Source organism: Haliotis cracherodii, unplaced genomic scaffold (genome assembly GCF_022045235.1).
Source record: "Haliotis cracherodii isolate W230 unplaced genomic scaffold, xgHalCrac1.p SCAF_14, whole genome shotgun sequence".
NCBI lineage: Eukaryota > Metazoa > Mollusca > Gastropoda > Lepetellida > Haliotidae > Haliotis > Haliotis cracherodii.
In genome coordinates, this window is record NW_027266269.1 from 10,164,352 (window position 1) to 10,182,866 (window position 18,515).

Sequence of the window (18,515 nt, forward strand, 5' to 3'; positions counted from 1 at the left end):
CAAGGTTTCCGATTTATACTCCGAAGACGACTGCTACTGTAAACATGTCAAGATTGTTGCCAAGGAAGCGCACAAAATCATGTTTTCATTGGAAAAACCCACAATTCAGCATGTATTTGATATATATGCACAGTTTCATAAGAAAGCAGTTTCGCGAACTGGTAAATAATATAGCCACGGTGTAAGTCGATGTTACTTCAGGAGGCCACATTGTGACATCATTTTATGATAAAGGGGCTATGATGATGATGATGATGATGATGATACCCAACCGCCCTGCCATGGCCGGCAGTCACATGTATGAACAGACTTACACTAACACAGTCTCCACGGAATCAAAGAATTCGATATTTTGACCATTGTTTAGTTAATTGTTGGAGCAAACGCACGTAGACTCTCTTGGGCTAGATTGTAACGGCGGACAAGTCAATAGACCGACAATCTTCATACATTTTATATACACTGAATATGCATGAAGGCATCTTTGTGTGTAGAATACACTATAATATTCTTATCATTTCTTTTGGAACGCTTACTGTCTGTGAAAAAAACAACTTTAACCGCTTTTGTCTGTCGAGGTCTGCGTGTTTATGATTTTTTCGCAGCTCAAAGGAGAAAACGAAGGAAGGTGTGATTTGCTTTGCCGGGGAGAGCAAAGCTTAAATGAGAAGAGGGAACATTAATTTTAGCCCAGACAGCAATATTACAGCTTTATCGCGGTGGCCAGCAAACATTCGACAACAAGTCGGAGGTTAACAGCGCGTGAGGGACGATGATTAATGCTGTCGGAGCACGATAGCGCAACATAAGACTTGTGACGCATTGTAACCAGGCGATCCTCATGTCTCTTAATGGGGAGCTGGGGACCTACATTCCGCCTAAAAAGCGCGTTAAATAGCCTTTTTTTCCATTAAAAGTGTTGGTGTTTATAGATTTGCTGGTGTGACTTAGTATTTGATAAACAGAAATTTTCATAGAGTAGGGATACGAACATGACGTCACTCTAGAATGCTATGCCATCGCCCAGGAATGCGATGACGTCATGTTCCCGTAAATGACGTCACATGCTCCCGAAATTTCTCACTTGTCACCACTCGCCCCTTTCCGTCGCCTGCAAGATGACTCGATAAATGATTTATGTGAAAATACGACAAACCAGAATGCATGTATGACTTCATGTACTTCGGTCAAAGAATCCTTCAGCAATAATTTTGATTGTACATATGTCTTCATTTAAAACATACCCAAGATAGTGTAGCATGTGTTCAATCATACTGTATAATACCGCAAGTCCCGAGGTGTTTCAGTGGATGTTTTGGGGAAATGAACGTGAATCATTGCGAAACGAGTTGACAATTCTTTTACCTATGCCAGCTTGCAAACCCAGTCGCAGTAATGGCTACAAGAGGGGCACGAGTCGCTATTCGGCTTGTCCCGTAATAACAAGAATTATTCACAAGTGGTCTCTGAATCCGCCTGAGCTCTGTTCCTCAAAACGGTCGTAGCAGTAAGACGATCCTAACTATCGTACTAATACAGAGACCTACGGAAAGATCGCTTCGTAGAACAGGCCCAGATTAGCACAAGCTGGAGAAAGCAGACTCAGTCGATGTTGTTCTGATAAATATTGCAAATACGTTTGTGTGTGAGTCTGATTGTACTAGTCCGGACTGAAGCCGACTTTATAGTGCCATTACACTGAGATACCATGCAACAGTTTAACACAAACCCCACACAGACACAGTGTCCTGACTCCGAGCCGACCAGTCCTTGTGTCAGAACCTCAATGCCGAGCGCCAGACAGGGTGACAAGAATATAACATCTTTTGGAATGACGGGCCCGGGGATCGAACCCGTGACCTACAAGCTTTACCACTAGACCACGGAGGCGATCCATTAATATACAGAGCACGGGACAGACAAACCGTTGGTTCATGATCAGGTAATGTCGGGTACGATGAAGCACAATGAACCAAGTGATGGCGTCTCGTCGCCCCATTCAATTTAGATCCCCTACATATAACGGGGTAGGTGCAACAGTCCCTGGGTTCAATACAGGGCAGTCGGGTACAACTTCACATTCACCAGAATAACGGAGTTTGATATAAATAATGATTTAGTAGAGCACATATGTCTGTCTCCTGATGCGAGTTCAGTATTTTGAAATTAGAACGGGCCTATATTCCAGGGTCACCATATGGATAAATATAGTAAATCATATGAAATATTAATTGAAACAGAAACTGAAACCGGAAAAATGATTTAAAAGATTGAGACAACTTTCCTTCACTCTTAAAATATCATAATTTGATTTTTATTAAACAAAACAATTTCTTCTGTCCATCGATCTGAACCCCCATTCGTGTGTTCTAATTGGATTTGTACATATACTTCATGTGGATACCTGCCAGTGGCTGCGTGCAAAATAAGACAGCCACTTAGTGTCATTGAAGGGAGAGGCCCTCCCACATCGACGGCTGGCATTAAAGTTCATTGATTCTACAGTCTGGTCTGGCTTTAATGAGTCGGTCAGCAGAGGACATACAATACCAGCCATTGCTAGTCATCTTTTGACATTTCAATCCAAACATTTTTTGTGTGTGTTTTGAAATAATGGATTTATGTCAACTTTGAATTGAAGCGTCTGATCAGCCATCTCTGGGATGGATTACTGTGCTATACATCCCCGAGCGGCTGAAGTGATGTTGTATCATATGTATTTCGTCACTTACAAATCACAAGTAAAGCTACAGCTGAAGTGACGATTACAATTGCACCTTCAAAAAAGAAACTACTGCTGCGTGTACAACTGCAGCTGAATCTGCACTGACAACAGCTGCATGTTTAACATCAGCTACAACTTCGATTACGACTTATACGACGATTTTAGGATTTTAGGCTAAATAAATCAAAGAGGATTCCGACATGTTGTTTCTAGCCATGGTTTATTGGTGGTTGTACCATCCACAACGACCAATGACTCGTGCTTATAATTCAACGTACCTACTGATAAAGCACTATTAATGTACCAACTCAATATTTCCGAATAGTGCTTTACATTGTAATGGTGTTAATCCAGACGTCAACCCTAATTGAAATCGTCAGATGGGCACAATAACGGGGTTCACATATTCTTCACATGTGTTGTAACAATTGTCCTTTTTTTCTTCCTGAAGCTATCTGGAGTCAGGCTTAATGACATGATTTATGCTTTCATTCAAACTGGTTGCATTTAAATAGGACCGTCTCTGTGGTCAAGTAGATAGAGCGTTTGCCCGGTGAGTGGAAGGTCGGTGTTTAGATCCCCTGGCGGCGTCACGCCAATCCACGTTACAAGATGGCGTTCGGTTTCAACGGCTTAGGTTGATAACACAAGGACGGGTAACTTGGCTTATTCTAACTTGCAACAATACACAACAACCTGTTGACAAGTGACAGTAACAACAAGCAACTAATCACATGATTACCAAAAGTAAGTTAAACTGGAAAATAAATAAGTGAACATTTAAAGTATCAGACTACGCAACAACGAACACTTCATAAAGCTGGAGCTTGGTAGCAACTTAATTCGAGCATTAAATCTTACTGTGAAGAAGTTTGTCAACTGGATGCGTCAGGCTGGCGTATCACTAAACTGCCGATTCAGACGTCGACGAAAGACCTTGGTTCTGCAGAGAGATACAACTCCCATTCTACATCTGCTGCAGGAACTGTTCAATCGACTAAAAGTTGGTAGCAACTTATTTCGAGCATTAAATCTTACTGTGAAGAAGTTCGTCAACGTCAGACAGGTGACGTTGTTTGATGAGCGTCAACAATACCATGTGAATCAGTGTACTGTGGATTTGGCAACTGATTTCATCAATACTGCGTCCATATGTTTAATGCATCTAAGGACTGTGGTTTAGTTGAATATTTATTTTTAAAATTCAGTTCAATCAAGGGGTGTTAGCTAAACACTCTAGTGATACCTGATACATCAAAAGAGATTAGTCTGAGGTTCGAAAGCCATGGTGAGCGGAGTCTGGTGTGTGCGTGTACCTCACGGCGAATAGTGGCGTCTTTACCCACTCGGCCACCTGCAGACCCAGTAGAGTTTGCAAGGACATGAAAGAAATCCTGCTGTAAAAAATACTGGTCTGTAAGTCGTTCCAGGCAAATGTGCATATGAGCTTCATTTTGATTTTGTCATCGGACGTCAGGGAAAGTATGTATGTCTGACGCCAAAAAGAGCATGTATGTCTGACGTCAGTAAGAGCATGTTTGTCTGACGTCAGTAAGTGCATGTATGTCTGACGTCAGTAAGAGCATATTTGTCTGGCTTGAGTAAGCGCATGTTTGTCTGATGTCAGTGAGAGCATGTTTGTCTTACATCAGTAAGGGCATGGATGTCTTACGTCAGTAAGAGCATGTAAGTCTGACGTCAGTAAGAGCATGTTTGTCTGACGTCAGTAAGAGCATGTATGTCTGACGCCAGTAAGAGCATATTTGTCTGACGTCAGTAAGTGCATGCATGTCTGATGTCAGGGAAAGCATGTTTGTCTGATGTCAGTGAGAGCATGTTTGTCTTACATCAGTAAGTGCATGTATGTCTGACGTCAGTAAGAGCATGTCTATGTGACGATGTCGACCAGGCCATCACAAAATGAGCCTTGTCTGTTCCACATGAAATCAAAGCCTGCTCTACCACGCCAAACGTACACCGAAAACAAACCATTCAGATTTTCTCGCGAAAGTACGAGCAGTGAACAGTGCGATCTAATCAGCCGTTGCTGTCACTTGCCGACCAACGTCTCAGACGTGACAAATGATCACCCGCATCTCAGGGTCTTCACATACGGGTCCAATCATACGTTATATTTTAGAAGGTAATGTAGACGGACGAGCGTAGTACTGTAGAGGAATATACCTCTCATCCAACATCTGATCCATGAGGGCATTTCAGTAAAGCGTGGATGCGTCAGGCTGGCGTATCACTAAACTGCTGATTCAGACGTCGACGAAAGACCTTGGTTCTGCAGAGAGATACAACTCCCATTCTACGTCTGCTGCAGGAACTGTTCAATCGACTAAAAGTCAATCACAATTGTGTATCATGAGATCACATTGGTAAACCGATATTTAGCGACAGCATGAGATTTGCCCCCACAGACGTGTTTTTCTTTGTATCAGTCAGATTTTGTACACACGATGAGAGGATTTTAGTGAAGATCGGACCTGTCAGGTTCACAACTCACTAAACTGCTGACTCAGATATCTGTTTCAGCGAGGCTCGATTCCATCCAGAGATCGGTTTCTCTCAAATCCTTTTAAATTATTTTATCAATTTGCGATATTGATTGTTAGCCTATATTAGTCATCATATTTTAAGTGTTAAAGGTAATGTATTATTAACAGAAGCTCTATCTGACAAGATATTATGCAACAAAGACGACTTTTTTAAGAACATGATAACAATAGATAATAGCATGTCATATAATGACCCTTTAATTTGATGGGATAAAAATAACCGTTTTCATGTTCAGATGTTCATGGTAAGGCGGAATGTATTTAAAAAATTACAAAGCCTGGTTGACACAGCGTTGTATTACATGATCTGCTTCCATGTTACACAGACGGATGTATACATAATAAGGGAGAGATAACATATACACTAGATTTATGGAAAGGCAAATCTCGATTTTGTGACAAAGGTTATCTGAACAAATACTTTGTTTACTTGTGAGTGATTACTTTCGGTGGTTTAACGCCGATTTGAACAGTATTCCGGCTATGTTATAGCGTGATAGCTTAATGAGAGGCAAGCCCGAGGTGCTGCAGTTCTCAGATGTTGGCATATTTGTATTCATTAGGGTTTATAATGAAGTTAATTTCTCCCATTTATTACATTATAAACAAAACTACCGTGTTTTTTGGTGATGGAATTCGTGCACAATAATTGCGGTCGAGCAAACGTATGAAACTGTTGAAAACATTAACCGATCTCACATTCAGTGACCTCTAATGAAAATATAAATCAAACCTTTTTGTCTGAGCGTGAAACATGAAGTAATCATATTAAGTTCTCACTGTCAGCAGTGCACTTGAAGCCCACTTCTATTGATCCAAGTCGATGATGACAGGGTCTCAGCTTCCGTCTCTTGTTGCCTTGCTGCACACATGGTCAATTAGGGATGTCTTGTTGTTTGAAGATGGATAGAATTTCGTTGAAGTTATTTTAGATTTTTTTTCCGTAGATTCCGAATACATATTTGCTTATTGAATAATAATGGTAGTTAACATATCATGGCACTGTGATATCTGAATCTCGTAGGACACGTCATTTTCTTTACGATAAGACAGGCGCATCTTCCAGAAACCATGCTAATGATTATGGTATTTCAGCATCCTACGTACGGGTTTTCTGAAATAGGTAACTAAAAGTGACTAAGCCCGTCCTGTAACCATAAGGAAAAAATCTTCTTAAACCATATTCCATTGAGCGACACCGACTTTTTTTATAAGCAGGTGTTTATTAATCACCATAAAACCGAGATGATACAGACTCAAACATTATTGGCAATGTGTCTCCATACCCAGGCACCAATCAGCTGGTGCATCTGTACACAGTGTCATAAACAGCTGCTGATGCACGCCCAGCTGTATGGCCGAGCGAGTTCATGATACTTGACGGTGCTGTCAGTGGTAGAATGACACTGAGCAACAGTACACGTGGTTACCTCTATTCCCGTCATCTGGCCGGCATGGGACACCGATGATTTGTTTCACTCCAGAATAATCGGGTTCTTATCCAAAACGTTGCCTGGTTGTGTTTCTGGGTTTGTCAGCACCAGAACCGTGCTCCGTGCTGTCCCAAAGTCATTAATCTCCAAGACCTGCATCAATTTGGGCTTTCCTCCCACATTGCACTCTGGTGATAAGAATGAAAAATACGATAAACAGAGACCAGATATTTGTGATTGTCAAAACTCATGCAAACTTTATGCACACAATCCAGGTGTAATGACGTCATATGCGACGTACAACAGCAGAATCTGTGTCGACATTCTAATGCTGTGTGTCGCCCATGCCAATGTCAAAGTACACCTGAAGAGGCTTTGAGCGACGATTCATCTTGTGTGCATAAAGGAGTTTTGACAAGCACTAATATCTGGACTCTGCGTTGTCATCTTTGGATCATGTTAAATACAACACATGATAATGATAATGATATTCACTATACAGTCGGTGTACACAATGTTATATCTGAAAGGAAAAGAGTGTTTCCTTACTTGTAACAGGAACGAAATCAGAAATGTCCATCAGTCGTTTCTGCGCCGGTTTGAAGCAATCACGTTCTTTCATTGCTATTGGAAATGTTCTCTGATCAAAAGTTACGCTACTTCTTTAAAAGGAAGAACTTCTTCTGATCCAATATTTTGTGAATGATTCCATTAATCAGGTCTCTTAACGATATTGTAAATCCAAAGGGGCTGTGCGTCACTCTACTCTCGCAGTTTCTCGGGAGAGTTAGTGTCACATGTAATCAATCATGGAATCCCGTAAGATAAGGAATTAAGGAGGAAATTCATCGCAACATGTCTTTTTGGAAATCTTCGTCTCTGTAAGGCATGTTGCAGTCGTATTTCAACGCCCTTCATTGAACGCCCATGTAACTCACGCCTAGATATCTTAACAGAACCGAACAGCAACTATTGCTGTATTGAGAAAAGCGTCTCTTGGTGTTGGAGGCATTGGGCGTTCTTGTCTTTTCTCAAGAGTCATGACGTTTTATAGCTCTTAATGGAGGAAGGTATATGTGGTGTTCGTGGTCGATCCTATTGACTCTTATGTCTCTAGGACATCATTACCCCGGGGAGGTGATGGACTTGACACATGTTGAACGTGCATCGCTGATCTATAGTGCCATGTGAACATACTTTGAGAGGTTGATGAATCACAAACTATTAATACGTTAATGCTAGAGGCTGAATAATAATTAAGCACCGTTAAATAAATATTGCCATGTGGATTAGCATTTGTTTTGTAGAATAGTATCCCCAGTTTAACTCCGATTTTAACGGTGTGTCAGTTATATCACGGCTTGTCAGCTTAATGTGGGAGGATAGCCCGAAGTGTTGTTTGTCTCAGAGGCTTACCACTTTAGTGAAACCCACGAGGACAGGTAAACTAAAACAAAAGTTCCTTAGCAACCTGTCTCTAAAGACTAAATAGATCGGGTGGTCAGTCTCGGTAACTGTATTGAAGCATGTCATCATATCCCAATTGCGTTGATCGATGCGCATCATGTCAATCACTGGATTGTCTAATCCAGACTCGAAAATTAAGAGGCCACAGCCATACAACTGGGATATTGATGGATTTCAGCATTAAACAGCAAGCAAACAAACAGCTTTTATGTGTCAAAAACACAGACATACCAACAAGTGTTGCTACTCAACACCCTCCATCCTCCCTATTCAAGGGTGTTAACTGACTGTAAAAGTCCAGTTCACATCTTTGCCGAACTACGTGTGAAATTTCCAGGCCCGATCGTATCGCCACCAGTGACTATAACGAGTTACGTATGTCCCTTCTTTGTCACTCCTATTGACTAATCAGATTCCATCACTCATATCACTTGCATTTCCTTCAAACAAAATGGCGGCTCTCTGTCAAGACGATCTGATTAATAATCAAGATCTGTATTGTAATACCCCTCTGAAAGATGAACGCCCTACCGATGACTAACATATGAAATAAAAATCGGGAATTTTATCTTAACATGATGAGGAAAAGGCGAGATTCTACCTGAGAGAGAGAGAGCTGCGCAGTGATATCATTAGCCAGATCAAAGCGAAATATTGCCTCATTACATGATCGTGGTTTGATAACAGCGTTTTGTTCCTGGCTATATTTTCCTGAATAATGTATTTGGAGGGATGGATGTGGATTTTATGACAAAACTGAGCTCTCCTTTGTATGTTTAGTAGTCGGTCGAGTTGTTTGAAAATGACACCCAGCATTCATTAATTAATTGGATCTTTAAAACTGTCGGCAAAACAAAGTAAACACCCATGTTTGATGGTGGCTAAAGTAAAACAAACAAGTATTCGGTGGGGATGTTTTTTAGGTCAGGGTTATAGTTGTATTTTCGACCTTAAGTGTGCAGTATTTCATCTACTTTTTCATATTAGCCGAGTAACGTTTTGACAACGTTTGTGTAAAAACTCATAATAATTCATTTGATGTTAACTGTCAAATGGATTGTATTTATTTCCTAAATACAGTCGTCTTAATGGAATACTGGGACAAATTCATTGACCTGAAGTCATTTTTCACAATCACAATGTGTACATGTTTATGGTATACATGTATTTATTGTTCAAAGAGAGGAAATACATGTTTCACTTCTGGTGAGGACATTATGAAAATTCTGTCGATGTTTGCTTATTGTGCAGAATGTCTTGAACATGCATTGGGCATGGGTAAATGAGGACATTGTTTCATTTCATAACAAAAATGAGTCAGCCACTCACGATTACAAAGTCAATCTAGAAAAAGTGAATTTGATTTCACAAAAAAAGACCATGTATCGACTTCAAACAAGGACGTTATTTCAACATCGAGTATGAGATTAGAAAGGAAATCATAGGCACAGTTTAGATTCAAACGTACTAGTCCGGACAAAAGCAGATTTTATAGTGACAGCCCACTGAGATACCATGCCGCAGTTTATCATGAATACCCTACTCAGTCACAGTATACTGACTCCGAGCCGACCAGTCTCTGTTTTTCCCCCTTTTTGCCGAGCGCCTTGCAGCGTAACAAGCACCATCTTTTAACGTCTTTTGGTATGAGGCGGCCGGAGATCGCACCCCTTACCTTCCACGCATTACCGTCGGGCTAATGTGGGATAAGTGATATAATTATTGATCAACCATGGGTTGTGAGTTGCTGAACGATTCTTGATTCAAGACACTATATTTTGCAATACACTAAAAAAATTGTTTTTATTTTATGTTATGATGGTGATATTGACGAGTATAGTATCTGTACTAAAGTTATACATCTGAGCTGGTAAATCTGTTCATCATTTGGAAGACGAAAATGACATTTATTGTTTACATAGACCATTAAAGTATCATTTATCAACAGATCGACTAAGGATGAAACTAATTTTATCATACACGAGCATTCCATTCTGAGAAATCTACGAGAAATCTAACCTGCATTCCATGTGTTCATTTCAGGTGAGCGGACAGAGTAAGTAAAATTTCGTTCAAGCAGCAGTCGATGCTCATAATGTCAATCACTGGATTGTCAGACTTGATTATTGATAGACCGCCATCATTCAGCTAGCATATTGCTGAGTGCGGCGTTAAACAACAAACAAACAAACATGAAATCAAGCAGCAATCAGTAATATAATAATATTCCAGGCATGTCACGTTCTTCTGTGAAAAGGCCAGTAGCCCAAACATCAGTTTGTCACAGCCATCTCACACATTGCACCAGCCGATCCTCATTTTATTCCGTTCTTATGACAAGCACTGCTGTTACTGGTGACATTTGAAACCACGCGAAGAGAAGACAGGTATTTGAGTAATTTAACAAGAGTTTAATACAGAAGTCCACTTCCGAAAACCTGAAACCTTCCACTCAAAAAGCTGCGGGTCATTCACGGTATATATGTTATAAAGAAGCGTTTCATAGATGCAAGCTGCTCCTCCAGTGCTATCAGCAGACACCTTCAGCAAAGATCACACAGGATAAAGTCTCTGAGTATGTGACTTTCGACGCATTGTGGAGGCATTTGATATGGATGAAGGATCTGGTTTTTTTATTCTTCTTATGGACATGTAAAACATGTGTCTTGATCGCGTAATGCCATTTTCTTTACTTAACATGGTGTAGAGCTGGATATGTTTGGAGAAAAACCTCCCCTTTACGTCGTCAACGTGACGCCATATGTCGTAACGGCCCTCGGCCTCGTCCGAGTTGCTGTGAAAGAAAATCAACTGGCGTGGAACTGGAGATAGTTTGAACATGGAGGATACGACAAGTCTGGAGGTTTTGTAACAGCAGTTGGGAAGATGTTTATATCTTTTGACATAGAAGATTTGTTTCTCTTTAATTTGATATTTTCTTTGAGTATCAAGTGAAGAGTGGTATAGATAAGACACTTCATCCAGCAGGTCTCGTGATGTTGTTGGCGACGATCAACTGAATTTCGTGCTGTTTTGGTAATTAGTGTGATTTAGGGCATGTGATGCCAATGCGGTAACGGTCTGTCATTAAGGGAAAGGTTTACATTTCTGTCATTCATGTTGGTAGGAACGCCTTTAACATTCAAAACCATTTTCCACCTAATCTTTGAGATGTGGCTTCATAGTCATTTTGTTGATTTAGTCTTTTAACCACCAAACTGAGGCTCCAGAATATGTTTTGTTCAGTTTTCGATTCATCACTAAAGGTCTGCCACCCAATAAAAATGATTGTTCCTTATGTAAATCTGAGAATATGGTGATTCAATAGACTCGAGTGATTTCTCTTTGACTTAAACTATCGTTGATACATAATTTCTCTATACTTTAGGCACAATTACCAATTGCTGAGTCAGTTGTGCTCGTTTAAATGACCAGTGGATTCATGGCTGAAAATTACTGCAACAACACGAGCATGACGTCTTCATAAGTGTTGACTACACCAGATTAACTTCTGCACATGCTGTGTCGCAATACATGGTGGTGCAGTGTCCGCCAACGTGACTATATCGTAAGCAACTATTTATAAATAGTAATGACACCGGGTGTTCGCGTAAAGATGAGCGTACCCATCATTACACATGCAAAGACAAGTCAAGTGTTCAACTGGAACAAACACGTTAGGGATATAGTACAAATCAAAAGAGGGATTGCCTGGAGATCATTTTGATCAGCGATGCGTCATTATTTTAAATGTCCTCCCCGTGCCCTTCACATTGACTAGCATGTGCGCGACTATCCAGTACAGCTGCTAGTCTGTTGATCTTTCTACATTTTTTTAAGTGGTGAGGTGAATCCTTGGAAGACAAAGTAAAGCAATCCTATAGATATGTAAACCACTCTGATGTACGTATGTGCGTGTGCGTGCTTTTTACGTTGATTTGCATGATGAGGATGAAGGCAATTAGAAAACAAACGCATCAAAATTACACAAAGTTTTTATTAATCACTGATGAGTTTATATAGTTGAAATTTAATATTGGATGGTGGGCTCGGTGATGGACAATAGATGATGCAGAACAAAATATTGCTTCCTTGGGATTGATCATGTTAATATTTTGGCATCACAACGATTGCTTTAACTTTCTGCCTGGATGCAGTGTTTATTTGTTTGTTTGTTGTTTAGCGCCACCGTAAACAATATTCCAGCAATATGACGTCGGCCTGTAAATTATCGAGTCTGGGCCAGACAATCCGGTAATTTACATCATAAACATCGATCCACACAATTGGGATTGATGACATGCACCAACCAAGTCAGCAAGCCTGACCACCCGATCCTGTTGGTCGTCTTTTACGGCAAGCATGAGTTGCTGAAACCTATTCTACCCCGGCAGAAACAGCGTATATATAACGGCTAAGAATGACAAGACAAATAAACACAGTACACCTATCAACGATTGAAAACAGTTGTCACCGATGCGCCGTTAGCTTGAGGGCTCTTCCCCGTTAAAGTATGATGTGGAAGCAATTTACAGAGCGTGTGTTGTCAGCACTTTCGCTTGGACATTTATATACTTTCTACGAATAGGATTAATTTTTCTACCTCAAACATTCACTAAATGTGTCGAGGAAACGTTTTACACGCAACAAAATCACAATACTATTTTTCACTTTACTTGTCCTTAAGAGCTTTCTCATTTTGGAAGAACTTTTTTGATTGCCTCAAATGCTTGCCCCTCATTTGAACGTATAAGTTATAAGGACTTTAAGCATAAACAGAGTTCGAGAACATGATGTAAGGCTTATACGAGGATTGTTTTAGTTACAGCCTCACACATAAACTGCACGAACATTATTTTAAGGTCTTATCTAAGGGAATATCTGTGGAGCAATTCCGTGCAAGTATTGGATTGTTTGCACCTGTTAATATAAAGATTCTGACGAAAATCAGTCGACGTGCTGCTGCGTCCCGTCCTCCGAGAAGGTTAGTAATGGTGGGCCTCGCTACCCGTTTGACTGTACTGAATCTGATACTCAAGCTGCTACTATGTGCCGGGGTAGAACAGAATCCTGGGCCACGTACAGGGATCAGAGATGACCAGGGACCCATTAACCGTGGTAAACCTCGCCAGTTACGTTTGACAACAGAGGGTGAGTCTGTAAATCTTGAATCAGTCATGGACGCCTTGAACAAGCTCACACACAAGATTGACGATGTCATGAAATCGAACATTGACTTCGGGTGTAAACTCGATAATATTGACTCTACTCTTGTATCTGTTACTACTCATCTCGCAGAGGTGAAATTAAAATGTGAGAAATTGGAATCGGAAAAATGAGAGACTAAGAAAATATGTGTATAATCTTGAAGATAAGGTTGATTACCTCGAGAATCAGAGCAGACGATGCAATATTATCTTCCACGGCGTAGACAGGGCGACGGATGGCGAAACATGGGATGACTGTGAGAATGTAGTGCGTAAGATCATTAAGGATAAAATGGAACTGGATGAATCGCATATTGTTATGCACAGAGCCCACAGAATCATTAATGGAAAAGCGATCATAGCAAAGATACCGGACGATCATGATAGGAAACGGATTTACGAAGCGGCAAAGAAACTTAAGAGTTTCAATATGTGGATTACAGATGATTTTTCAAGATTGGTCAGGGAAAAGCGGAAAAACCTTAAACCTATGTTGACGAAAGCCAGGGAAGAAAATCGTAGAGCGGTTCTGCGCTTTGATAAGCTGATAATTGACGACCAGGTTTTCACGTACGATGTTGACAAGGATAGGGTGATTGAATTAGATCGGCGTCGGGGTTCCCGATCTGCACGTGCGGGTAGTCCCCAGAATGTCAACACAGATTCACGTGATACTACATAGGAATGTGGCCGGGCCCACAACAATGATATTGATGACGATGATCACACTGTATCTGTGAATGATGACGTGAGTGACTGTCAATTTATTATTAAACATTTCGAGTTTATGTCATGGAACATTAATGGTTTAAGGAGTAAGTTGGATAATACTGAACTAATTGATTTTTGTTCACAGTTCAACATTTTTTGTCTTCTTGAAGTTTGGAGAAACTGTGAGAAAGACATGATTGCAACAGTGTTCCCCGGTTATTGTGTTTATGTAAATTACAGAGATTACAATCCGCGAGGCGGTGTGGTTGTATGTGTTCGGTCTGAACTTGAGCGCTATATCAAGTATGTGTGTCTAGATTTCACCGATATTATATTGGTAGTCTTTGAGAAAAGTTTGTTCAGTTCATTGTATGATTACATCTTTGTATTTACATATATACACCCTACTGGTTCCTCTGTGGTAACAGATGTTAGACCACTGCAAGGTATAGAGTATCTCGAGCAAAGCTTTTTATTTATCACTAATCATTTTCCAAATGGTAAGTTTATAGTATTTGGGGATCTTAATGCCAGGTGTGGAAATCAGTCCGATTTTGTTGTGCATGATGGGAATCGGTACATACCGAGCTTTGAGGACATGGACTATGTGTCTGATTCTTTTGACATGCCAAGACGAAGCCGTAATGATGTATGCAATGAATATGGAAAGGAACTCCTAGATTTATGTTCAACTCATAACATTCACATGTTGAATGGGAGATGTGCGGGTGATACAGAGAGTAGCTTTACTTGTTTTAAAGGAGACGGAGCAAGCTTGGTTGATTACTGTTTATGTTCAAGTGACTTATTTACCAGAGATATTGACTTTACTGTACGTACACGGTGTGAGTCTGATCATTTTCCAATCGTTATGTCATTGCAAGTACATACTGACAGTACAACGGAGTATGGGGCAGAAAACGAGGAAAATAATACATCGTCAGATATACTAAGATATGTTTGGAAGGACACTGTTATTGAAACTTTTCGGCAGTCTGTCGCCGATATGTTATCACCTTATGTATTAGATAGTGACAGAGACCAGGTTCCACTTAATATCGAGTCTGCGGTAGAAACTTTGGTTGATGTATTTCATATTTGTGCTGAGTCTTGTGGTCTTTTAAAAAAGAAGTATAGTAATGTTTGCCGGACTAAGGATAGTAAGAATTGGTACGATGATGAGTGTATGAAATTAAAAAGACAAAAGTTTAATAAACTTGATCTATTCAGAATCTCAGGAAGTAAGGAACTTTTGAAGGAATATGTTGTAATTAAGAATAAATATAGAGAAATGTGTAGACAGAAGAGATTGAAGCATGATGAACATTGTATAAATGATCTGGTTAATAATAGTAAAAGTGGTAAATCCTTCTGGAGACGCATCAACAATATTATTTCTTCACCTTCTGTGACAGGGAACCCAGGCATTACCAATATACAGTGGACCGAATATTTCCAGCATGTGTTTAATTTAACTGATATACTTGTGGATGAGGACATTCTAGATGAGGCAGAAACTTTTATGAACAATCATGATACTAATGAGTGCAATTACTGTAATGATGATGTTATGAATAATCTCCTTAATGCTGATATAACTGAAGAAGAAGTATCATCAGCTATACATAACTTGAAACTGGGTAAATCGGCTGGACCGGATGGAATTCTACCGGAAATGGTGAAATGTTGTAGTACTTCAATCATATCATACTTAACTATAGTTTTTAATAGGATTATGCAAAGTGGTGTATTCCCTTATGAGTGGGCAAAGGGTATAGTAGTTCCCCTGCATAAGAAAGATAATATAAATGATGTCAATAATTATAGAGGAATAACGCTGATGGATGTATTTGGAAAGTTGATGACAACAGTATTAAATAATAGACTCAAGACCTTTGCCGACGTTTATGATACAATCCCTGAATCTCAGGCAGGATTCCGAAGCGGATACAGTACAATTGATAATATATTTACATTACAATGTTTAGCACAAAAATATCTCTCTAAACGTCGGGGTAGATTTTATTGTTTGTTTGTTAATTTCCGTAAAGCATTCGATTCGATTAACCGAAATCTCCTGTGGTATTCATTAATGAAAAATGGAATACATGGTCGTTTATTGGTGGTTTTGAAGGATCTATACTCTAAGATTCAGTGTGCTGTCAGGACATCAAATAACTCTCTTTTAGATTATTTCGAATCACTGAGTGGTGTAAGACAGGGCTGCGCGTTGAGTCCTTTTCTGTTCACGATGTTTATCCATGAATTACAGTCAATGATAGAAAGTAGTGATATGCGAGGGATTTTTATTGGAGAGGAGTTTATGGACATATTACTTTTACTATATGCAGATGATTTGTGTATTTTTGATGACACAGTAATAGGTCTGCAAAGAAAAATTGATATTTTATCCAATTTTTGTAAAAAGTGGGGACTTGAAATTAACATGTCTAAAACCGAAATTTTGGTTTTCAGAAGAGGTGGTACTTTAAGGTATGATGAACGATGGTTTTTGAATGATAAACGTATAAATGTTAGTACTTACTATAGTTATCTGGGTGTTCTGTTTTCAAATAGATTGTCTTGGACTAAATGCATTGATACTCTCAAGATAAAAGCCAATAAGGCTTTGTTTGCCATTAAACAATTGCAATTTCACTTTGTAAATATGCCAGTTAATATTTTATTTAAATTGTTTGATACTAAGATAAAGCCCATTCTTCTTTATGGTGCTGAGATCTGGGGCTGCAAAGGTAGTCAAATTGTCGAAACTTTTCATACTAAGTTTTGTAAATTTGTTTTAGGAGTTGGTAAATATGTATCAAGTACGGCAATATTAGCTGAATGTGGAAGAAATGGTTTGCATGTGGATTATCATATGAAGTGTGTTAAATACTGGTGTAAACTGATTAGAATGAATGATGAAAGATATCCCCGACAGTGTTATTTGTTAATGAAGAAGCTGGATGAATGTGGTAGAATTACTTGGGCAACTCATGTTAAATATTTACTGGACATATATGGATTTGGTAATGTGTGGTACGAACAGAATATTGGTGACGTTAAGTGTTTCTTGCAGCTGTTTAGACAACGTTTGTTGGATTGCAACAAACAGAGTATACAGATGAACATTTATGAGTCTCGTAAATTAAGGTATTATTCACACGTCAAGATATTATTGGATATGGAATATTATGTTACAGCTTTCAGAAATAGAGACCATAGACGTATGATGTGCCTGTTGCGATTAAGTGAATTGCCTATACGGAGTAATCTGGGCAGAAGAGAGGATATTGATTCTTCACAACGCTTTTGTCGGCTATGTAACAATGGTTGTATTGAGGACGAAGTCCATTTTGTGTTTGTCTGCCCGTTTTACGCAACATTAAGACAAAAGTATATTCCTGTAAGATTCTATGGCAATCCATGTATTAAGACTTTTAGTAATCTCTTAAATAGCAAAAATGACTGTATACTTAGAAATGTAGCTAAGTATGTGAAGGAAGCCCTATTATTACGTACCAAGTCGTAATATTCTACCCTTAAGATTGTTTGCAATGTAAAGTGTCTCAATTGTATATTACTATATGTAACTGAAATGTACATGGGCCTATGGCCTCCCATACATGAATAAACACACTGACAGGTCTTACTTTTTGCGGTGCACTTGAAGTCCACTTCCCATGATCAGAGAAGAGGTCTGAGCTTCTTGTCCTTGTTTCCTCAGACATAGAGTCAGGCAGGGATATTAGGTTATATATATATATTTATTTAGAGTACTTGAAGACAGTACTTTTATCTGCTTGCAAAAACATATTGAATGTATGAAAAAACCGTTAAATATCAAATCGATGTCAATATGAAGTCTGCACTTCGCAACCCACGTCAAGGCATATCATCTTGATTAACCTGAAGCCTTGAATGTTGCAACCTTCATCAAAGAACTAATGAGCTAGAGTCCTATGTCGCGCTTTGAAATCTTGGTAGAAAGCGCATTGCAAAGGCAAATGATTGGGTACGGGGAGCTTGTTCTGCTCGCAAATAACAATGATGTATTGTGTATAGTAAAAACTATGCTGTTATACGCAATTGTATCGCTGATTCCTGAAAAAAGAATGATAGCATATTGATAGAATTAAAAAGTTTATTCATAATCCTGCTGACGGTCTTGATATCATGTAATGTGATATTGATGGTCGGGTAACATATTAAACATGATATGATATTATGAGATATTGCACATGAAATCTCTGCTGGCATATTTACAATCTGTTGATATGATTGCATTGATAGTGCCGGTATCCCTGCCGGTATCCCTGTTGATCAAACACTGGGGGTGATATTCTCATGCCCATCTGCTTTGCGGTGCTATCATGAAAAAAACACACGTATGTTCACCGTGATCATT

General features: G+C 39.4%; 1 protein-coding gene across 1 annotated transcript; it reads left to right on the top strand.

The window, feature by feature from the left end:
- Positions 1-16,347: 16,347 nt before the first annotated feature.
- Positions 16,348-17,639, top strand: LOC139460528 (uncharacterized). Its single transcript, XM_071241999.1, has one exon. It carries the CDS (start codon positions 16,359-16,361, stop codon positions 17,637-17,639), a length of 1,281 nt encoding a protein of 426 aa, XP_071098100.1. The 5' UTR covers positions 16,348-16,358.
- The last annotated feature ends 876 nt before the right edge of the window (positions 17,640-18,515 follow it).